Source organism: Capricornis sumatraensis, chromosome 22, assembly GCF_032405125.1.
Source record: "Capricornis sumatraensis isolate serow.1 chromosome 22, serow.2, whole genome shotgun sequence".
In the NCBI taxonomy this organism is placed as follows: domain Eukaryota; kingdom Metazoa; phylum Chordata; class Mammalia; order Artiodactyla; family Bovidae; genus Capricornis; species Capricornis sumatraensis.
Window position 1 is genome coordinate 31,414,843 of NC_091090.1, and position 22,869 is coordinate 31,437,711.

At 47.4% G+C, this 22,869-nt stretch overlaps 2 protein-coding genes across 4 annotated transcripts; one reads left to right on the forward strand and one right to left on the reverse strand.

The window, feature by feature from the left end:
* The first annotated feature begins 16,058 nt into the window (after positions 1-16,058).
* Positions 16,059-18,469, forward strand: NCR3 (natural cytotoxicity triggering receptor 3). The gene is made up of 5 exons (XM_068960701.1): positions 16,059-16,103; positions 16,233-16,289; positions 17,675-18,019; positions 18,186-18,293; positions 18,423-18,469. The coding sequence occupies exons 2-5, from the start codon at positions 16,247-16,249 to the stop codon at positions 18,467-18,469; spliced, it is 543 nt and encodes a 180-aa protein (XP_068816802.1). The 5' UTR covers positions 16,059-16,103; positions 16,233-16,246.
* Positions 18,470-19,191: 722 nt separating this feature from the next.
* Positions 19,192-21,740, reverse strand: LST1 (leukocyte specific transcript 1). Of its 3 annotated transcripts, XM_068960703.1 has the most exons (5): positions 21,595-21,740; positions 21,381-21,467; positions 20,142-20,255; positions 19,883-19,905; positions 19,192-19,355 (listed from the first exon to the last, which is right to left on the reverse strand). In XM_068960703.1, exons 3-5 carry the CDS (start codon positions 20,236-20,238, stop codon positions 19,212-19,214), a joined length of 264 nt encoding a protein of 87 aa, XP_068816804.1. In that variant the 5' UTR covers positions 20,239-20,255; positions 21,381-21,467; positions 21,595-21,740; the 3' UTR covers positions 19,192-19,211. The 3 variants fall into 3 exon arrangements, with proteins under 3 accessions (XP_068816804.1, XP_068816803.1, XP_068816805.1); XM_068960702.1 differs by lacking the exon at positions 21,381-21,467; XM_068960704.1 differs by lacking the exons at positions 21,381-21,467; positions 21,595-21,740 and adding an exon at positions 20,651-20,708.
* Positions 21,741-22,869: the final 1,129 nt, after the last annotated feature.

Below are 22,869 nucleotides of genomic sequence, written 5' to 3' on the forward strand. Positions count from 1 at the left end.
CCTCCCAAACTTCCCCTTTCCCCTCATTCCCTCCTCCTCTAAGTCCCAGGCCTCACTTCCTCATCAGCTTCTGCTGACAGTAGCGCCCAAGAAGAAAGGGGAGTGGGGTCTAGAAAGGAGACGAGAAAATAACATTCTTAATTCCTCTAAAGGAGAGCCCAGGGTGTACATGTAAGAAATGTTCTGATAAACCATGGGGGAAGGTCTGTAAGACCCCAGGGGCATTGATTCTCAGGAAGAGAGGATCTCTGAACAGGTCTGGAATTTCAGGTGACTGAGGCCCAGGTTTCACAAGTCTGGACACACAGGTTTGGATAGGAAGCTGAGGGAAGGCCGACTAAATTTTTCTGTACTCTGGACCAGAGAAGAACCTGAAGTCGCTGGCAGATCCAGGAGGGTGGCAAGATGAGTGCAGGGTCTGGAAAGGGAGAGATACTTCACTTCCGGCCTGGTGGCTCCAGAGAGGCACTTGGAAATACGGAAGTGTCTGACGAGGGAGTCTTAGTTTGTTTGCTTTAGGATAGGCAGTGTAATCCCTTCATCTTATCTCCTTTGAAATTTTCAGTGAAGTCTACAGATCTCTGAAATTTGAGAATTTAAGTAGATTCTTAAGTGGGAGAATTCCCTGGTGATTCAGTAGTTAGGACTCCTCTCACTGCCTCAGGCCCAGGTTCAGTCCCTGGTCGGGGAGCTAAAATCCCACAAGCTGCATGGCACAGTCAAAAAAAGACAGTGGATTCTTTGGAGGCCAGTGGTGCTGAAAAAGACAGTGTTAGTGGATAAAAGAGCCAAAGGTGAGGCTAACCTTAAGGGTGTGAAGGATGCTGGTCACTGTGGGTTCGGCAGAGTGGGAGTAGCTCCCCACTCCTTACTCAACAGAGTGGGCAGCAGCCCCTGATAAATGCCCTCCTAGGCACACTCCTTTGGGCTAGTGGCTTTAGGGGAGACGAGGACTGTGCATCCCCCTCACTGAGACACTTCTGTCTAAACTCCCTGCGCTGAGCTCCAGCCACAATCTTAGTACTGATGGGCACACCTTTCCTTTTCTCTGGTCCCCACCCCCACCCCAACCTATTTCCCCTTCTGCAGAAGGGAGTTTTCACTTCTCACTGCCCTTGCCCTGACCCATACGGGTTGGGGAGATGCTGGAGGGGACTCTAGCCTCTTGAGTTCCCTTTATTGCTATCTCTTCCTCTGCAGGGAAGACTGCAAACCTGCCCTCCTGAAGGTCTCAGTGCCTAGTGGGGGAAATCCATTTTTTAAATTCATACACTCATTCAACAAATGTTTATTGAGTGCTTACTATATGCCAGGCGCCTTGCTTGGCCCAATGAGGTCCTCATGGACAATCTAATTAAGGAAGACAGATAAGAAAAACAAGTATATCAAAGATGGTAGGTGCCTATGGAGAAGAGCAAAGTAGGGAGGGAGATAGGAAGGGCTGCATGGACTGCAGATTTAAATAGGGTGCTCAGGGGGACTTCCCCGGTGGTCCAGTGGCTAAGGCTCTGTGCTCCCAATGCCAGGGGCCCAGGTTTGATCCCTGGTCAGGGAACTAGATCCCACGTGCCACAACTAAGAGTTCTCAGGGCGCAGTGAAGATCGAAGATCCTGTGTGCCACAACTAACATCCGGTGTGGTGAAATAAATAAATATTACTTAAAAATAAATAAATAAGGTGCTCAGGGAGGCTTCCCTAAGAAAGGGATATTTCAGCAAAGATTTCAAGCAGGTGAAGGACCAAGCCTCATGGATATGCAGGAGAGGAGCACTTCAAGCACAGGGAACAAAAAATGCAAAGGTCCTAGAGTGAGGACATGTCTGGATGTCTGAGTATTCGTGAAGCAGCAGGAGGCCAGCGTAGCTGGAGGTGAGGGGAAAAAAAGGCAGGAGATGAGGCCAGATTGCCTACGGCCTTGTAGGCGGTTGGGGAGAATCTGGCTTTTATTTGGACTGAGATTGCCTCCCCACGCAGCCTTTCCCTAAAGGTGACTTGGCAGATGACCAAGGTGAGGCAGAGCTGAGATGCTCAGGAGGACTCCCTGGGAAAGAGAAAGTGACAGCTACTCTGACCATGGGACAGAAGTGAAGAGCAAAGAGCAACAAGATGGGCGAATAAGTGACACTCAGCATAAACACAGACATGGGAAAGCCTGTGAGGAGCAGTGATGCAAGAAGACGCCTCCCACCCAAACCCAGGAGCCTCTGCCCACCCCACCCTCCACAGACCACAGAGAGTCTGCAGTCAGAGCTGAAGGGGAGGCGGGGCCTCTGGGCACAGAGCTGCCAGGGAGCCAGGAATCCACCATGAACCTGGAAATAAGGGAAGTGAGTAACTTTCTGACAGTGAGGCTGCAAACTCTAGATCTCAGCAGAGACAAGCAGTCTCCTTAAAGCAGTGGCTCTCAGTGAGTGATCCTTCCACCAGCATATGTCAGAAATGGGTCCATCCCAGACCTACCGAATCAGAAACTCTAGGGGTAGCACCCAGCAATAGCTTTTCAACAAATGCCTCAGATGATTCTGACACACACTCAAGGTTGAGAGCCACAGGCCCTGAAGTGATTGGACTCCCCAGCCTGCAGGACTTGCTATACTCACCAAAGGTATAACCGTGGCTGAAGTATGTGACATTGGGCAGTGGGGCTGTGGGTCTTGGAGGCAGAAAAAAGGAAGTGTCTCCAAGACCAGGGTTGTTAGTCTCCAAGCCAAGCAGTCAGGGAGAGAATGCTGAGCTGGCTCAGGAGATGGCCCTCTAGAACCCTGTGAGGTTAGCATCCTTTATGAGCCTGGTGCCCTGTTACTAAGGGCTAGGGGGGCCTTGATATAGTTCTACACTCTGCAGGGGAACCCCTGTTAAGAATTAGGCCCCCGGGTACCTCCACAAAGAAAATACACTGGCCAGAAAGCTTGTCTGTGTGTGTGTATGGAGGGGTGGCATGATGTCTTCTGCTTGCCCCCTCCATTTTCCCTCTCCCACTCTGTTCTCTGTCCCAAGAGATTAACCTGTACAGACCATGCCAAGGGCACCTCTGACTTCTGGCTGTTTCGGCTGATGGGGAGCCTGGCAGGGAAAGAGCGGGGCGGGAGAACATTAAGTTAAGGGTATTCATCCCTCTGGCTCCTTTCCTACAAGGCCACCTTGGGCTGGCTCACACCTCCATCTGTGGGCAAGGCTCCCCTCCAGGCAACCTGCTCTACATGACTCTGTCCTTTTCCAGGTTTCAGAAGTCCAGGGAATAAGTCTCAGGAGGTCTGTGAATTTGGAAAAGATAAGAAAGTACATCCTCTTCTCAAATCCAGCATTACATGTGTCACCTTGTCAAAGACCACTTCACAGTTTAAAATTATTTTTCAAATTAACTAATTGTATTTATTTGGCTGCCCCAGTCTTTTAGTTGCAGCATGTGGGATCTAGTTTCCTGACCAGGGATCGAACCTGCACCCCCTGCATTGGGAACACAGAGTCTCAGCCACTGGACCATCAGGGAAATCCCTAAAGTTCTTACTCAAGCCAGCAACAGTGTCTTTTATAGTGATATACCTTTCTTAAAATCTAACTTCAACTTGCCTGCATTTTAAATCTCTTGTCTTATCATGTGGTAGTAAGTACATGGTTTATTCTATCCCAACATTTATTGATATTTTGATAACTAAAACTTAGTGTAATGGTTTTACTTTGTTATGTCTTTTTTAATTTGATGTACCAGAATGCCAAAGAGATTTGTGGCACAAAATGAGTTCGAGCCTCTGCTGTAATCTCTTCTCTGCTCATCCCTTTGGGCCGGGGTTGCAATATCCCGTGTAATTCCCTAAACCCCTCTGTGCTGTGCTGTGCTGTGCGTGGTCACTCCGTTGCAGACGACTCTTTGTGACCCCGTGGACTGTAGCCCACCTGGCTCCTCTGTCCATGGGGATTCTCCAGGCAAGAACACTGGAGTGGGTTACCATGCCCTCCTCCAGGGGATCTTCCCTACTCAGGGATCAAACCTGGGTCCCCCTCATCACAGGCAGATTCTTTACCATCTGAGCCACCAGGGAAGCCCCTAAATCCCACTACACCTTTCTAAATACATTATCTCCTCAAACCCCACTGCTGCTAAGTCACTTCAGTCATGTCCGACTCTGTGCGATCCCATAGACGGCAGCTCACCAGGCTCCGCCGTCCCTGGGATTCTCCAGGCAAGAACACTGGAGTGGGTTGCCATTTCCTTCTCCGATGCATGAAAGTGAAAAGTGAAAGTGAAGTCACTGAGTCGTGTTCAACTCTCAGCGACCCCATGGACTGCAGCCCACCAGGCTCCTCCATCCATGGGATTTTCCAGGCAAGAGTACTAGAGTGGGGTGCCATTGCCTTCTCCACAAACCCCACTACACCCTTGTAAATAAATTATCTCCTCAAATTAATCAAATTTGAGGATGTGATTTCCAGCCGGGACCCTGAATGATGTGTGTGTGTGTGTGTGTGTGTGTGTGTGTGTGTGTGAGTGTGTGAGAGAGAGAGAGAAGAGAGAGAGAGAGAGTTGTGGGGACTGGGAAGTAACAGGTCTCTGGTCTCTACAGGCTCATTTCTTATTGTAAATGAACAAAAGGGCATCCTGGTGTTTGTACCAGACAGGAATCGGTTAACAAAAGGCTTTCCCTGAGGCTGGAGAACAAGTGAGGATTCTGAGCTGACAAGGGACAGCTCCATAGAACCATAACCAACTCACCAAGGTTGCTACTGCCAAAGACTTCTCTTTTCTAAAAAGCCTCCTTGTGGAGCTTTGAGGGGAACACGGCAGCAGTTTATTTCTAAATTTCTCTTCTTGACACCTGTAAAGAGATTGGAAATACACACACATACTACATTTTCAGTGAAGCTAGGAGATACAGTGCCTCCAAGCTCCAACTTATGCATCTGTGTGACCAAATTCCCCACTGAGCAGGCAGTCCCATGCATCCTTCCAGAAAACCAGGCGAATAGGGAGGGTCCCAGTGACTGCTTAAAAAAAAAAAAGCAAATATTCCTTCCTGGGAGGAAAGGCCTAACACCCGGAGAGAAAATCTGAGAGCAGTGCTGACTGAGCAGATTCAAATACCAGTAAAGGTGGAGACAGAATGCTTCTGTTTTTTAAAAAATATTTATTTGTCTGTGCTGGGGCTTAGTTGAGGCACACGGGATCTTCAATTTTCACTGTGGCATGTGGGACCTAGTTCCCTGACCAGGGACTGAACCTGGGCCCCCTGCACTGGGAGCGTGGAATCATAGCCACTGGTTCAGTTCAGTCGCTCAGTCATGTCCGACTCTTTACGACCCCATGGACTGCAGCACGTCAGGCCTCCCTGTCCATCACCAACTCCCGGAGTATGCTCAAACTCTTGTCCATCAAGTCGGTAATGCCATCCAGCCATCTCATCCTCTGTCATCCCCGTCTCCTCCTGCCTTCAATCTTTCCCAGCATCAGTCTTTTCCAATGAGTCAGTTCCTCGCATGAGGTGGCCAAAGTATTGGAGTTTCAGCTTCAACATCAGTCCTTCCAATGAATATTCAGGACTGATTTCCTTTAGGATTGTATGGTTGGATCTCCTTGCGGTCCAAAGGACTCTCAAGAGTCTTCTTCAACACCGTTGGACCACCAGGGAAATCTGAGAGAATGTTTTAAAGCACCCAGAGGGACCCAGAGGCAGCAGATCTCAGAAAGTGGCAGCAAAATTCTCCGTTTAATATTAAGTTCATCACCTTAGGTGAACTTGGGAGATGGCAGCCTGTGACGTCTTCTGTGAAATAAAGAAGCCTAAGGTTGGGGGTGGGTGGTAAATGCTTGCTTAACTGGGAGAGGTTCTCAGAGGTTTTTGCTATACAGAGGTACCAAATTTTAAGGAAATAATCCATTCTTATGGCAAAAGAGGGGCTTCCCTGTTGGCTCAGATGTAAAGAATCTGCCTGCAATGCTGGAGACCTAGGTTCAATCCCGGAGTTGGGAGGATCCCTTGGAGGAGGGCATGGTAACCCACTCCAGTATTCTTGCCTGGGGAATCCCCATGGACAGGGGAGCCTGGCGGGCTACAGTCCATGAGGTCGCAAAGAGTTGGACACGACTGAGCGACTCAGCACAGCACATGGCAAAGAGAAGGAGTCCTTGAACTTGTAAATCTGGAAAGCCATCCTGCCTCCTGCCCCAAAGGCCCTCCTGCTAATAGTTTAGAAGAATCTAGCTTTTTTTTTAACTTAAAAGTTTCTCTTTCTGGTTTTTAAAAGACATTTATTTCTGGCTTACTGGGTCCTTATTGCGGTGTAAGGGCTTCTCTTGTTGAGCACAGCACAGACTGTAGAGGGCGATCTCAGTAGCTGTGGTACCTGGGCTTAGTTTCTTCCACATGTGGAACCTTTCTGGAACAGGAACCGTGTCCCCCGCATTGGCAGGCAGATTCTTAACCACTAGACCACTAGGGAAGCCCTCTGGCTTATTTGGATGAGTAACAAAAAGAAATGACCAAAGCTTCTGTTCAATTAACTATGGGGGAAAAAAAAAGGTAAAGAAGAGGAACGCAATTTTCCAAAAGATGACAACGCACCAGAAATGTATTGCTAAAAGCAGGTGGAAATTGTTACCCAAAATTCATCATGAATTGAAAAGCAACAAAACTTAATGTCAACTTCTAGCCGTGAAGGAAGGACACATGTCAGAAATGCAAGTATGCCCAGAAAAGATGATGGGTAACATGGGGGTATTAACAGGAACAGGAGGAGAGGTGTAGAAGGGGAAAAAAACCCAGTCATTTCAGAAATATACACTAAATTTAATGAGAGAAGGAAGCATTTTATATACAGTCCTAATTTTTTCAATCATAAATAACTGTTGTGAAATATTCTCTATTTTAAAAATCTAAGTCGTTGTTTATCATGAACAACTTTTGTAAAATGCTCTAATTGTCCCCATGCCCCTTGCAGTGGAAGCAAGAAGTCTTAACCACCAGGCCACCAAGGAATTCCTGGTTAAGTTTTATATTATTTAGTAAATTCTGGTTTTAGGTTTTTTAGGTCTGTTTTCTGACCACTCAGTTCAGTTCAGTTCATTCACTCAGTCGTGTCCGACTCTGCGACTCCATGAATCACAGCACACCAGGCATCCCTGTCCATCACCAACTCCCGGAGTCCACTCAAACTCATGTCCATCGAGTCGGTGATGCCATCCAGCCATCTTATCCTCTGTTGTCCCCTTCTCCCCCTGCCCCCAATCCCTCCCAGCATCAGGGTCTTTTCCAATGAGTCAACTCTTCGCATGAGGTGGCCAAAGTATTAGAGTTTCAGCTTCAGCATCAGTCCTTCCAATAAACACCCAGGACCAATCTCCCCTAGGATGAACTGGTTGGATCTCCTTGCAGTCCAAGGGACTCTCAAGAGTCTTCTCCAACACCACAGTTCAAAAGCATCGGAAAACAGAAAAAGTTTCTCAACTTACTTCACAAGATTAATATAACCTTGCTCCAAAAGCTAGGCAAGGCTTTTGAGAAAGAAAAATTATTAAACAATTTCCTTCATGAACATAGATGCAAGAAAAAAATATTAATAAAGCTGGTAAAGAATCCGCCTGCAATGTGGGAGACCTGTGTTCAATCCCTGGGTTGGAAAGATCACCTGGAGAAGGGAAAGGCTACCCACTCCAGTATTCTGGCCTGGAGAATTCCATGGACTGTATATAGTCCATTGGGTCTCAAAGAGTCGGACATGACTGAGCAACTTTCACTTTCAGGATAATTTTTATATGATTGGAGTGACCTCTGTTTTGATGATTTTATAGCTATCTGGGCTTGGTGATCTTTTTGGTGGTTAAATTTTGAATGTCTGATTCAACTTCTTTAATGGTCTTAGGTATATCAGGCTTCTAATTTTTTTTGAGTCAGTTTTGGTTATATATTTTTCTAGAAAGTTATTTTGTCTTATCAAAATTTGTAATATAAATATCTAATGTATCAGATATTGCATTCCCTATAAATTATTTTTCTGTGTATATGTGAATGCCTTTTCTCTTCATGCTTTACCAATTTGATGGGAGATTTTTTAGTATAAGTAGTCTCTGTAAATATGTATTTTTCTGCTCTATTGTTTCTTTGTTTTCTAGTTCATTAATTTCTTTATTATTTCTATCCTAAATTTTGGGTCGTTATTCTGTGTACTTTTTCTAATTTCTTGAAATATCTGTTTAGTTCATTGATTTTCAAACTTTCTTTCCTAAGTTTCACATTTACTTTCTTCCATGAATTGTTTTAGCTACATCTCACAGGAGTTTAGATAGGCAGTGTTTTCAGCCATTCAATTGAAAATAATTTTTTTTTTTTTTGGCCATGCCTTGTGGCTTGTGTGATTTTAGTTCCTGGATGATCCAGACCCTGGCAATGAAAGCACTGGATTCCAACCATTGGACCACCAGTAAACTCCCATTCAAAATATTTTAAATTCCATTATATTTTCTTTTAACATTTCAATTATTTGGAAGTATGTTTTTAAAGCTTATAAATATAATAAAAATGCATTTTTAAAAAGAAAATTTGCCTTCTTTTTTAAAATCTTTATTGAATTTGTTACAGTATTACTTCTGCTTTATTGGGTTTTTGGCCACGAGGCACGTGGGGTCTTAGCTCCCTGGCCAGAGACTGGTCCCACACCCCCTGCACTGGAAGGTGAAGTCTTAACCCCTGGACCACCAGGGAAGTCCCAGAAATGCAGTTGTAAATTTTCCAAGCCCGTGATAAATATTCTTTGTTATTATTTTATGTTGTCGTGGATGTTGGTCAGGAATTGTGTTCTAAATGATTTTGATTCTTTTTTTCAACATCTATCTGTGTACCTGAAAATAATGGATATTTTCTAATTATTCTAATATTCTATGTAGTCCCATTTGATCAAGCTTGTTAATTGTCTGTTTTCACTCTTTCATGTCTTTAGTAATTATGTGCTTATTTATCAGTTTCTGACAGATGTAAGTTAAAGCCTTCCTCTAATATTCATTAAAAAAAAAAAAAAAGAATCCTTGCACAAGAGTCTTCGGGCACCCAGAAGTGGTCCCAGCCAGCTAAGTGGCAGAGTTAGGAAATGCTTCTCAGTGGGGGTGGTAGGGGCGGGGCGATCAGCCCCAGAAGGAAAGGTGAGCACTTTGCCATCCTTAACTCATTCTCCCACTCAAAGGGAAATCAGGGAGAAAGAGGGTGAGAGATGGAGTAGGGGAAAGAGGTGTTCTGATGGAGAGGGACAATGTGGAGAAAGACGGGAAAGCAGAAGGAGATGCAGCATGTAGGTAGAGAGATAAGGAAGACACTAGTGATATTAATAAAGATGGTGAGACAAAAAAGAGTTGTGGACAGAGACGTATGAGAGACAAGGGTAGAGGTGAGAGCAAGATCGGGGAGGATAAAGATAGGGTGCCTAGCACATGGAAGGCACTTAGTAAAGGCATAGTTGAATAGATGGATGAGCCTTGATACTCAGAGAGGGAGACGTGGAATGGATATTGAGAAGAAACCCACTGACCATCAGAGAAGCAATGTCCTAGTTTCATCTTGAGATGATGAGGGCCTTAGCTAGATGTGAGAACCAAGAGACAGAGAAAGACCCTTAGATATCCCAGAGGCAGAGTGGTTAGCACTTGGGTGTTGGTTGGATGGAGTAACGGAAGGAGAAGGCAGCATAGGACAAGTCCCAGGATTTTGCTTTGAATGTCTGGGTAGATTGTGTTTCCATTCACTGAGGTGGGGAATGTAGAAGGCTGACCCAGTTTGGGTGGACACTGATGATTTTGAAATGCCTGTGGAACATTCTGGGGGAGATGCCTAGAGGGCAGTTGGGTATTCTGGACTTCAGAATTCAGATTTCAGAAAAAGGCCTGAGGCAAAGGTTGCAGATTGAGATGGAGATACAGGTTGAGAATAGCATTAGTTAAACCTGTGGCTGTGCCATTCCTTTCTCCAAGGGATTTTCCTAAACCAGGGATCAAACCCTGGTCTCGCAAATTGCAGGCAGATTCTTTACCATCTGAGCCACCAGGGAAGCATCTTGAGAGAACTGCCTGGGTAAGCCCATGGTAGATGCTCAGTTAGTTGAATGAAAGTAGGAGAAACAACCCAAAAGTCTACCAAAAAGAGAATGGTGTGAAAGCACGTGTGGCGGGTTCAGAAGCTGGGAGGGACTCAGGTCTGGTTGCTTTTGTGTCCTTGAGAAAGAAGAGGTAAGATGGAGAAAAGATCCGAGGTATAGGTCACATAGAGTCAAGGTGATAGCTGGAGTAGACAAGGCAAAGCACCTGTGAAATTGGTGTATTGAAAAATAACTGGCAAGTTATGTGCAAGAATGTTCACAGGAGATGTATGCATAATATCCAACAGATAGAAATAACCAAATACATCATCAAGTGAATGGATAAGCAAGCTGTGATACATCCAGAAATGAAATACCACTCAGCAACAAAAAGGAACAAACTACTGGTGTACCTGGATCAAAACAGATGAATCTCACAGGCATTATGCAGAATGGAAGAATCCGGATACATGAGTGTATGCTATATGGTTCCATTTGTATGAAGTTCAAGAACAGGTTAAACTGGGACTCCCCTGGTAGCCCAGCGGTTAAGAATTTGCCTCGCAATGCAGGGGACTCAAGATCGATCCCTGGTCAGGGAACTAAGACCCCACATGCCTCGGAGGACCTAGGCCCGTGTGCTGCAACTACTGTAGCCCATGTGCTCTGGAGCCCTCGATCAGCAACTACTGAGCGGGTGCACCACAACTAGAGAGTCTATGTGCTGCCACAGAAAGATCCGGCATGACACGAGGAAGACTTGACGCAGCCTAATCAGCAAATATTGTTGTTGTTGTTGTTGTTTTTTAAAAAGAACAGACTAAACTAATCTATAGGAGTATAAATCGGTAGTTGCTTCTGGGAGAGGAAAAGAATTGACAAAAGAGGGGCATAGGAGAATTTTCTGGGGTGATGGAAATGATCTGTATATCAATTGCAGTGCTCTTTATATGGGCGCGTGTCTTTGCCAGAGGTCATCTATCTCTACACTTAGGATCTTTGTACTTTACTGTATTTGCGGCTCACGGGTGGTGGAGTTTGGGGCTCAGTGGTTGTGGTGCATGGGCTTAGTTGCTCCACAGCATGTGGGATCTTCCCAGACCAGGGATTGCACCCATGTCTTCTCCATTGCAAAGCAGATTCTTATCCACCAGAGAAGTCCTTGGATGGAATTTTTTCAACAGAAACCTTTACCAGCTACTCAAGAAGAAAGGCAAGAAGTAGGAATAAAAAAGTTGTGGAATTGATGTACAGATATCTCTGGTTTGATAAATCTGACAGTGGTCTGTCGTGAGGGTGGTCAGGGCCAATAAACTCCCAACTTAGAACAGGAAAAGAGGTGAAAAAACAAGCTCTAGGAGTTGGTCGACTCCGGGAGTTGATGATAGACAGGGAGGCCTGGTGAGCTGCGATTCATGGGGTCGCAAAGAGTCGGACACGACTGAGCGACTGAACTGAACTGAACTGAGGAGTTGGTGGTGGACAGGGAAGCCTGGTGTGCTGCAGTACATGGGGTTGCAGAGAGCAGGACAAGACTGAGCGGCTGAACTCAACTTTACTGTATATATTTATATCTGTATATAAAAATATCATATACATGGACATTAAGTCTTCTAGAGAGATGGCAGAGGTTGAAATAGAAAGCTGGAGAGCCAGGGGCCTGCTCTTGGTGAATGTGAGGGAGTTGGACCATGACAGCGAGAAGGAGAGGCAAGAGACTTCCCTGGTGGTCCAGTGGCTAAGACTCTGTACTCCCAATGCAGGGGCTCAGGTAGGATCCCTGGTCATGGAACTAGATCCCACACACCTCAACTAAAGATCCTGTGAGCCACACTGAAAGATGCCACAACTAAGACCTGGTACAGCCAAGTAAATATTTTCTTTTTTAAAAAAGGCCAAAGGTGGGGTGAACCTCTGAGAAGTCATGGTCAGAGATTGAGAGTATAACCTGGGAGCCATTAATCAGTAAAAAAATATTTATAAGGACTTGACTGGAGAAGTTGAAACAGCATGGAACAACAGACTGGTTCCAAATAGGAAAAGGAGTACGTTAAGGCTGTAGATTGCTTATTTAACTTATATGCAGAGTACAGCATGAGAAACGCTGGGCTAGAAGAAGCACAAGCTGGAATCAAGACTGCCGGGAGAAATATCAATAACCTCCGACATGCAGATGATACCACACTTATGGCAGAAAGTGAAGAAGAACTAAAGAGCCTCTTGATGAAAGTGAAAGAGGAGAGTGAAAAAGTTGGCTTAAAGCTCAGCATTCAGAAAACTAAGATATGGCATCGGTCCCATCACTTCATGGGAAATAGATGGGGAAACAGTGGAAACAGTGGCAGGCTTTATTATTTTGGGCTCTAAAATCACTGCAGATGGTGATTACAGCCATGAAATTAAAATTGCTTACTCCTTGGAAGAAAAGTTATGACCAACCTAGACAGCATATTAAAAAGCAGAAACATTACTTTGCCAACAAAGGTCCGTCTAGTCAAGGCTATGGTTTTTCCAGTGGTCATGTATGGATGTGAGAGTTGGACTATAAAGAAAGCTGAGTGCTAGAGAATTGATGCTTTTGAACTATGGTGTTGGAGAAGACTCTTGAGAGTCCCTTGGACTGCAAGGAGATTCAACCAGTCCATCCTAAAGGAAATCAGTCTTGAATATTAATTAGAAGGACTGATGTTGAAGCTGAAACTCCAATACTTTGGCCACTTGATGTGAACAACTGACTCATTTGAAAAGACCCTGATGCTAGGAAAGATTGAAGGCAGGAGGAGAAGGGGACAACAGAGAATGAGGTGGTTAGATAGAATCACCGACTCAATGGACATGAGTTTGAGTAAATCCTGGGAGTTGGTGATGGACAGGGAGGCCTGGCATGCTGCAGTCCATGGGGTTGCAAAGAGTCAGACACAACTGAGCGACTGAACTGAACTGAACTGACTGACTGGAGAAGTTACCCATATCTCACCCTTGCCAACACTTAGAGGAGGAAACACTAGGTGAGATGGGGTCACTTGTGCTATGATTCCAGAAGCTCTTCTGGTTTTTCACCTCTTTTCCTGTTTTAAGTTGGGAGTTTATTGGCCCTGACCACCCTCAAGGCAGAGCACTGTCAGATTTATCAAACAAGAGATGTGTATACATCCATTTCACAACTTTTTTTATTCATACTTCTTACCTTTCTTCTCCAGTAGCTGGTAAAAGTTTCTTTTGAAAAATTGCTTTCAAAGACTCCCTTAGTGGATAAGAATCTGCTTTGCAATGGAGGAAACACAGGTGCGATCCTTGGTCTGGGAAGATCCCACATGCTGTGAGCAACTAAGCCCATGCCCCACAACTACTGAGCCGCGAACTCTAGGGCCCACGAACCACAACTACTGAAGCCCATGCTTCTAGAACCTGTGCTCTGAAACAAGAAAAGCCACTGCAATGAGAAGCCTGCACACTGCAACATAGTGTAACCACTGCTTGCTGCAACCAGAGAAAGCCTGCAGAAAGCAACGAAGACCCAGCACAGCCAAAAGTAAAATTATTAAAGAAAGAAAAATTCCATCCTTGAGTTTGCTTATCTAATTAGCACAGGTTAAAGTTCTTTAGAGGCTCTCAGAGTTATTGAAAAGGGTCCTTGAATCCACACATACATCAGGATTTATTCTAGATGGTCTTTAAAACAAGCCAAGTATTGGAAATTGGGTATTGGAAATCTTAGGTAGCAAAAAGAGGTGGAAAGAGCAAAAAACCTTTGAGTTCAGGCCCAACTGTACCACTGGTCATTCTCTCCCAGGACTGGGAGGGAGATAAAGGCTAGCATAACATACACTGACCCTCCGCTACAGTGGGGTCTGGAAACCGACAAAAGCTACTCCTATTTTACAGATGTGTAAGTAGTGGAACCATGATTCCCGTTTATGTTGCCTTGACTTCTAAGCCTCATTGCCCTGAGACATGGAGTAGTGCCATGTGATCGAGTCTGTGAATTATGGAGTTTTATCTTCAGGCCAGTTGCCCATTCCAGCCCCTCACCCCCACTCCGCTGGGGTGAACTTCCCTTCTTTCCCAAACCATGGATTCTCACAGTTGAGTGGAAGAGACTGTTTGCTCCACATTCACCCTTTGGGTGTGAGGATGGGTTATTGACAGGACAAGGCAAGGTATGGAACAGAGCGAAAGCTACAATTAAGGCCCAGCTGTGAAGAGCCGTGTAGTGGGGCCTCAGGCCGCCCCATGCTCTGTGGCCACCAGGGGGCGGTCCTTGCCTTGCTATGTCACCTCTTCTCCACACCCTCTGGTTAGAGGGCCCTGAAGAGGCTGCCACTCCACTCACTGAATGGCTGAGTCAGTCCTTCCCAGAGTGTGAGGTACCTGTGGTTGTCAGGTGGTTCAGAGAGGTTCAGTAATTTGTCCACAATTAGGTAACTAGTTTGTAGGGGAGCTGGCATTTTGACCACAGCCTGACTCCAAGTCAGCATTCTTAACCATAAAATTACAACTTATCAAAAAAAAAAAAAAAAAAAGCTCCAGATCACTGCTGTGGAAGATGGAGAACGGCATGATCCGTGAGTGTGCTGCAAAACAGCAAGAAACTTGGTCAGAAAGAAAGAATATGGACCTCTATAAAAGGAGTCACAGAGAAAATGTGCGGTGAGGGCTGGGCAGATTTCACCCCGCATTCGTATATGTCATCTTTCTTTTCTGTGTGTTGTGTTATCTCATGTAGGTGGCTTATACATGTACAAAAGTGTCTGACACACTTGTACTAATCCCTGTGTAACTTTGGACCTATGTGTAACACAAACTGTCTTTTTAAAAAATAATTAATCTTGGCTGTGTGGGTCTTTGTTGCTGTGAGAGGGTTCTCTCTATTTGTGGAGAGCAAAGGCTACTCTGGTTGCGGTGTGCAGACGTCTCTCGTTGTAAAGCACAGGGTCCAGGCGTGTGGCCTTCAGTTGCTGCAGCACCTGGGTTCAGTAGTTGCAGTGAGGAGGCTCTAGAGTAGTTGCTCTGCAGCAGGTGAGACCTTCCTGGACCAGGGATTGAACCCTTGTCCTCTGCATCGACAGGCAGATTCCTACCCACTGTACCACCAGGGAAGTCCCACAGTGTGTCTCCTTTCCTTTGTGTCTGTAAAAACTGCATTTCCCATAGTGGGGGCACCTTGTAATTTCTCAAGAAATGTTAGCTAACGAATCAATAAAATAATAAAGATGAGTGACTTTACCTATATCTGTGTAGAACACACTTGGTCAAGTGGACCTCTTTGAGAAGTATATTCCTTTAATGGAGATTTGAATGTGAATGAATCCAAACTTCTCCATCAGCTCTACCCAAGTCAACACAGCCTAAGTGAAACAGTGTGTGTGTTAGTCGCTCAGTTGTGTCCGACTCTCTGTGACCCCATGGAGTGTTGCCCACCAGGCTCCTCCATCCATGTCATTTTCCCGGCAAGAATACTGGAATGGGTTGCCATTTCCTTCTCCAGGGGATCTTCCTGACCCAGAGATCAAACCCAGGTCTCCTGCATTGCAGGCAGACTCTTTACCATCTGAGCTACCAGCAAAACAGGGTGATTGCTGTGCAAATACAGCTTCTAGACAAAGCCCCTGGCAACTCACTGCCGCTGCCACCAGTCAGCTGACTTCTGCTAATCCTCTCATTTACAGAATTTCTTGAGCGGCCCTGGCAGAGGGCCCTAACTTGAGGGGAGGGAATGAATGGGGGTGGACCTGGGTGCTGTTGAGCCAAGGGGAGGGGAAGTGGGTTAGCTCTGGGCTCAGAAAAGCTCTTGAAGGCTTATTCTTGGTAAAGGGTTAGTCTTCTTGAACCTTAGAAGATGGGGGAACCACATCCTGATCTCACCCGTCCACCCACCTACCTAAGCATTACCAGCCTTCTAAGCCACACCCTTCCCCTCAAACACTTATGCAACCGCCCCCACTCTGCCCCCTCCTCCTAGCAATGCAGATATCACCGTCAGCAGCATCCTCTTTCCTCAGGGAGGGATGCGTTCGATGCCTGAGGTCCCAGGGAGTTAAGGTCCTTGGTAAGTGATGTGTGAGTCCTGTGTGTCATAGGAAGCTCCCCACCCCCCTCCAGTGACCAAAGGCCTGGTCACAAGTAGTGGGTCATTTTCCTTCACCCAGACCTCACTGCTCGTGTCCCTCATCAACAGGAACACCCTCCGACATGGCCCGGATGCTGTTGCTCATCTTTATCACCATTCATCCAGGTGACAGGGCTTTCTCCCAGGAACCTGAGGGGTGTGGGGCTGGGAGGAGGAATGATGGGGGAGGTTGGACATAGGGGGAGCAGACTGGGTGGGGGCTGAAAGCAGGGGGTCCCTCTGTAAAGCTGAAACCCAGTATACTCCTCCAGTTTGCAGTTCCCTCCATATCACCCGCTGGGAGGGTCATTCCCCAGCTTCCACACCGGAACTCTTTTCTTCCCAGTGAAAGTTAGTTGCTCAGTTGTGTTCTGCTCTTTGCGCGACTCCATGGACTGCAGCCCGCCAGGCTCGTCTGTCCATGGGATTCTCCAGGCAAGAATACTGGAGAGGGTTGCCATTCCCTTCTTCAGGGGGTCTTCCCGACCTGAGGATTGAACATGAGTCTCCCACATTGCAGGCAGATTTTTAACCATCTGAGCCACCAGGGAAGCCTTTTTCTTCCCAGCCACCTTCCTAACAAGATAAAGTCTAAAGAACCAGTAAAAAGGGCTTGAAGGAAGGGGTCAGATTTTTTTAAGGGGTCAGTTTTAATTCGATGAGTTTAATAAGCTTATTAAACTAGGCTTATTATCTAGGGTTTAGATATAATTAGGAGTTTAGGAATTTAATTAACTCTAAGTTAAGTTTCTTAATGAAACTGATTTTAATTATCTGATCTACTCATTAACTAAATGCAGTGTGGACTCCAGACCTACAGCTTCAGCATCAGCAGGGACCTAGGGCAAATTCAAATATTTTATTCAAAACCACGGAATAAAATATTCCAGGAGTGGGGCCTGGGAAACTGGTTTAACAAACACTCCAGATGTTTCCAATGAGCTCTCAAGCTTGAGAATCACTGAAACAAAAGAATGAGTGGTAAATTTCATTAACTAGAGAATTTAATCAAGAATTTTAATAGTTGATATAATTCATCAATTTAGATGAATTCAATAGGGATCCCTGTCAATTATAGCCACAGCTTCACCTGGAGATTTGCTTAATGATCTTTAACAAAAAAAAAAAAAACAGTAGTAATGGTGCAGAATGCTATTAGTACTAAAATAATACCTGGCATAATATAATTAATGATATTAGTTAACTAGGCAGCCACATTCATTAATGAGCTTCACTTTAACTGTGACAAGTTAAATTTCAGGAAAATGTTACTAGTGGACGGAGCTAGAGAATGATGGGAGAGGGTGAGAGTTGGTATGAGAAAGAATTTGAAAAACTCTTTAATAAGCAATTAGATTGGTAAAAAGGGTTTAATGGGACATCTAAAGTGCTTGTTCCTGGGAACCCTCTGAGGGTGGGGGTACAGCGGGGACATTCTACCACAAGCTGTCAGGTCTTTCTCTCTGGAGTAACTGGGAAGGCACTCCTCTGGGTCTTCTCTCTGCCCCTAGGATCTTGTGTTCTCTGGGTGTCCCAGCTCCCTGAAATCCGTACCCAGGAGGGGTCCCCTGCCTTCCTGCCCTGTTCCTTCAATGCCAGCCAAGGGAGTTTGGCCATTGGTTCTGTCACATGGTACCGGGACAAAGTGGCCCCAGGGATGGAGGTGAGGAATGAGACCGCCGAGTTCCAGGGCCGCCTGGCCCCTCTCCCCTCTTCCCGCTTCCTCTGTGACCACCAGGCTGAGCTGCACATCTGGGACACCCGAGGCCGTGACACGGGAGTCTACGTGTGCAGGGTGGAGGTGCTGGGCCTGGGTGTCGGAACAGGGAATGGGACCCTGCTGGTGGTGGAGGAAGGTGAGGTGCCAGAAAGCCATGTTCCCTTGACTGGAGGCCCCACCCTCCCTGATACTGGAGAGTCCCTCCCCGAGGCCTGCTGCCCTCCCCGAGCCACTGCACACTTCTACCCAGGGCCTCCTCTCCTGAGCCCTTCTCCCCCTTTTCCCCCCACCACAACATGCAGGATCTGCTCAGCTAGCAGCTGGCACAGTGCTCCTCCTTCGGGCTGGATTGTATGCCTTCAGTTTTCTCTTGGTGTTTATGGGCAGCAGCATGTATTACCAGGGCAAATGTGAGTGTTGGAGCCGGGACACATGGGCGTGGAGATGGGAGGGCAAGGAGGCTGGAGCCGGCAGACATAGAGACCAAGAAAGAGGAGGAGGGCTGCAGCACTGAGCAATTCCTGTGGCCTCTCCTCCAGGCCACTGTCACAAGGGAACACCCTGTCACTCCTTGGATGGCCTCTGATGAGTGATTCCAGACCCCAGTGATCCCAAGTTCTTCAAGAGACCCTAATAAATTCCTCTCTACCCCACCATCATCCTTCTTATGAGTCTTGTGTATTTCCTGCTCTATCTCCAGATGCTCCAGTGTGTCTCATTCTGGATTCTCCCAACTCTTACCTTCTGCTACTAAATCTGGCCTGCAAGGGCCCAAGGAGGGAGTTTTCTAGTAATCCTGCCCCCTCCCACCACCATCCTGGGACTCAGCACACCTCTCTTTCCTGCCCAGGAGGCTAAGGCCTTTGTCCTGAGAAGAGCAGAGTATCTGACATGACTGGTCCTACTTGTCAATGGCCCACAGGCAAATACTCTTCTCTGAGCTTCAGGGGAGCTTGGGTCCCCAAACACCCTTCCTCACCCAGTGAATTCCCCTACCTGATCCCAGAATGAGTGGGAGGGTAAATCGCTTAGGATTCTGTTTTGTTTTTAAGAAAGGCCACTTTATTATTATTTTTGGCCACTCGGCAGGTGGGATCTTAGTTTCCTGACCAGGGATTGAACCTGCGCTCCCTGCAGTGGAAGTGTCCAGAGCCTTAAGCACTGGACAGCCAGGGAAGTCCCACTAATTTCGGTTTTGACCTTGGCCCTGTGGAGCTGGCGCTTGAAATAGATGAAGAAGCCTGAGACACAGAGGGTGGCAAGACCATGGTCTTTACTGGGTGAACCACAGGATGGCTGTGGGTTGGGGGACGGGCATCTGCAGGTATTCAGGTGGGTTTGTTCTTGGCAATGCAGGCATAGTCCCCGCTGGGGTCCTCCTTGTTGCCTTCCCTTTCTCGGACGTCAGGTCCCTCCCGTTCAGGCAGCCTCAGCAAGGACGCATAGTGGAGCTCCTGTTTTGAGGCCTGGACCTGGGGCCCGGGCAGAGGGCACTGACAGGGTCCCCAGGAGCCTTCCTGCCCTGTCCACCCCCTCCCTAAGTTCTGCCACTCCCTGCCCCCACTGCCACTTTTTTTTTTTTTTTACCTCATTGCCTCTCTTTGTGCTCATCCATAGCTCTCTCTTCATCCCTCTTTTAGTCTGTCTTGTCCTTTCCTCTTCACGTCTCTCTCACTCTCATTTTCTCCCACTTCTCCCGCTTAATCTCCTTCTCTTCCTTTTTCTCTTGGTTTCTCTCATTTTCCCTGTGTCTCTCATTCTCCCTCGGACTTCTCTGCCTCACTCGCCTCCAATCTCCCTCATTTCTTCCCCCCTCTCTCCTTTGTCTTATTCCCTCTTTCCATCTCCACACCTTTCCTTTCCTCTCTTTTTCTCATCCCTCATTTCCCTCTGTTTCTCTTATTTCCTGTCTCCCTCATGCTCCTGTTTCTGCCTTTTGCTCCCCCAACTCCACCCCATCTTGTGGCCCCATCACCCTCTCCCTTGCCCCCAGACTCACCCAGCTTCTCTCCAGCCTCCTCACTGGAAGGAAAGAAGAAGCTCAGCTTGGCCATGCCCCCGCCCCCCTGGTGCCACCTCCCAGCCCTGCTCACTCACTCTCCCCACCCCCACCAGGTGTTTCCTCACTTGCCAACCTCCCTGGGGTTCCCACGGCCAAAGCCACGGCCTCTCTCTCTGGACTCTCTCCGCCCTGCTGCATCTGACTTCTGCCTCCTTCCTCACAGAGGGGGCATAAGGGAGGTGCGGGTGGGGCTCACCTCTCCTGTGGAGCCGACACAGGCAGATGGACAGAACGACCAGAAGCAGAAGGAGCACCCCCAGCCCTAAGCCCCCAGATAGGTAATAATAATCCATTTTTCCCCACGACGTTCCTGCAGGGAAAAGGGGTAAATATTAGAGGGACCTTTTTTCGCTTCACTTCACTCCATCCCCCTCGTCTGTTGTGAATCTCAGCTTCTCCCTCTAATAGCTTTAGAGACAAAAAAAATTCTCCCAGAGATTTTTCACCCCAGACTGTGTTGACTCACTTCTTACCATAGGTGGCCATCCCTCACCAGTTACCTCACTCGCTCCCAAGACCATTCACCCTCCAGAAGCTTACCACTGCCACCCCTGCCATCTCTGGGCCTCCCCATGAGGTCTGTTGCCCCCCAGCACAGGTTAGTCCCAAGAGGCCCTGGCCACCTACCCACGAACCGCACACGCCACTTTTTACCCACTGCTCCTTGTGCACCCCACCCCCACCCCGCCCCTTGCAGAGGGTTACCTTGCCGTTTCCCCCATGCTTTCAGGACTGAAGACTAGCCTGTAGGTTGGGAAACCTCACACAGCTCTTCCAGGCTAAATGGCCTGGGGTGAATCACATGCCCCAAGTTCCTCATCCGTAAACTCGGGTGTCTCTGTTACAATAGTTTCCCAAGCCGAGGAGCCTTAGCTCTGTATTAACCCTGAACGGGGCACTTTCTGTTTGTCACTGCTAATCCGCATAACAATGTAGGGTACTATGGTGCCCATTCCCCAGTAAAGGACCTGAGACTCGAGGCTGGATCTTGACAAGGACATCCAGCCCAGAAGAGGCAGAGTTGGGGTTCAAGGCCAGCTCTGTCCAGCTCCAGAGCCTACCACCTTTCTCCTACCCTAAGCTGACGAGCTAGCTCATAGGAGACTTTCCAGCATCAGGTAGCTCTAGGTTCTGATGAGGGGGCTGAGGGAGGAGCCGAGGCCTGGCAGAAAAATAGGGAGGGCGGTGTCCAGCACCACCTGGCAGAGCAACTCAGGAAAAGGGGGGCCCCAGCTTGGCTGGTGTGGAGAGCCGCTCCCCTTGAGCAGATATTGCTGGGGCTAAAGTGGGGCATGGAGAAGTGTCTGGGGCCCATAACTTCCCCTAAGGCACTTCCTGTCTTACAACCACCGGTTCCTGTTTGAGGGCAAAGAGGGGGCTGCTGACTTCACCCAGAGCCAGATGCACTGACCAGTGTGTGGAAACTGAGACTGACCTGGTTTCAAGAGGATTCCTGGGATGTGTAGGGGTGGCGGGTGGGGAGCAGAAGCACAGCTGGAGAGGAGGGCCTGAGGAGGCCATGCTGGGAAGCGGGGGCAGAAGAGGATGGTTTACACTTCGAGGAGCAAAGACAGAGGCTGGACAGAGAAGTCCTCCAGGGCCCAGGGAACCTCAAAACTGTATTTTCCCTTCCCTTATCTTAGACTCACCTCACTCTGGGGTATGACTGTCCTCTCCTTGAGTTTCCACCCAGAGGGTCCCAGCTGACCCAGAGCCTGTGGCCTGCGGATGAACGGATTGCAGACTGGCCGGAGCTGCCCTGGAGTGGTGTTGCCGCCCTGGAGTGGTGTTGCCGCCTCAGACATTCCTGCCCCTCCCCTGGTTTAACTTCTCCCCCAGCCTGGGTTCCTCCCCAGCATGATTGGGAGAGGAAGTTAGGCTCTGAGGGTTGGGGTTACAACGTCTTTTCCTTTCAGACTCCCAGGACTGTAACTCAGCCTGTCATCCCCTTCCTATTGATCCTGCAAGTCGTCAGTGATCATGTACTTTCTAGATGCCTGCCCTGATTCACTTTCCCCAGTTATACTGGGTCCCTGAGAGCCATGATCCTGGTATGTGTGGACATACACCCCCAGCTCCCAAGACAAACTGGGAGTGCTGGTGGATTTGGGTAACTCTCCTGGTATTCTGGAGCTGAATCTAACAGGGCACTTGACTGACGGATGAACAACAGGAGAGTCAGAGACAGCCAGACTAGATCCACATGAGCACGGCTGGTAGACCTAAGACAGAAAGTTGACGACAAGCTGGTGCTGGGAAAGGAGGTGTAGGCAACCCAGGTGGATTTCCTGCAGGGAGCAGCATTCTGATGTTGAGTGCAAAAGTAAGTAAGGAAAGTAGTCGAAGGGCTTCTGGACAGAGACCTGGATGAAGGAGAGGGAGATGGATGCTGGAGGATGGCACACCTCGTCCTTGAGGAAGGTGAAGACGGGGGAGCTCACGTGGTATCTGGGCCCATAAGCATTTGCATTTCCATCTCCAAATTCAGAAACTTTCTGCTACTTCTTTCCCTCCCCCCATCCACAGTGTTCCCCATGCAGGACAGTAGGCCAATATTTTTTTTTAATGTTTTATTATTAAAATGTTCAAACAGAAAAAATGTGAAGGAACTATGCAATGAACCTGTTTCTACCATCTAGATTCTACAATTAATATTCTTCCATATATTTGCTCTATCACATATCTATCAATCCATCTCATTTTTTGATGTTTTTCAAAGTTTCAGACATCAGTACATTTTACCTCTAAACCCTTTACTATGCTTATCATTGACTCGAGTTCAGTATTTGTTTCCCCATTTCTTTTTTAGGGGGTTGGTGAGGAAGGCAAGATTTACATACCCTGAAATGGACAAATCTGAAGTCAGCACTCAGTTTTTAAACTGTCTTGTGGTTAACGGTATAGAGCCAGACTACCTGGGTTCA

Excerpts from the sequence above, each read along its gene's own strand:
- LST1 (XM_068960702.1), bottom strand. The coding sequence starts at position 20,238 with ATGGATTATTATTACCTATCTGGGGGCTTAGGGCTGGGGGTGCTCCTT. Across the intron at positions 19,906-20,141 it reads GTGTCGGCTCCACAGGAGAG|TGAGGAGGCTGGAGAGAAGC; the intron begins GTGAGCCCCACC and ends CTTTCCTTCCAG. Across the intron at positions 19,356-19,882 it reads GGAGGCTGGAGAGAAGCTGG|GTCCAGGCCTCAAAACAGGA; the intron begins GTGAGTCTGGGG and ends CCCGGGCCCCAG.
- NCR3 (XM_068960701.1), top strand. The coding sequence starts at position 16,247 with ATGGCCCGGATGCTGTTGCTCATCTTTATCACCATTCATCCAG. Across the intron at positions 16,290-17,674 it reads CTTTATCACCATTCATCCAG|GATCTTGTGTTCTCTGGGTG; the intron begins GTGACAGGGCTT and ends CTCTGCCCCTAG. Across the intron at positions 18,294-18,422 it reads CATGTATTACCAGGGCAAAT|GCCACTGTCACAAGGGAACA; the intron begins GTGAGTGTTGGA and ends CCTCTCCTCCAG.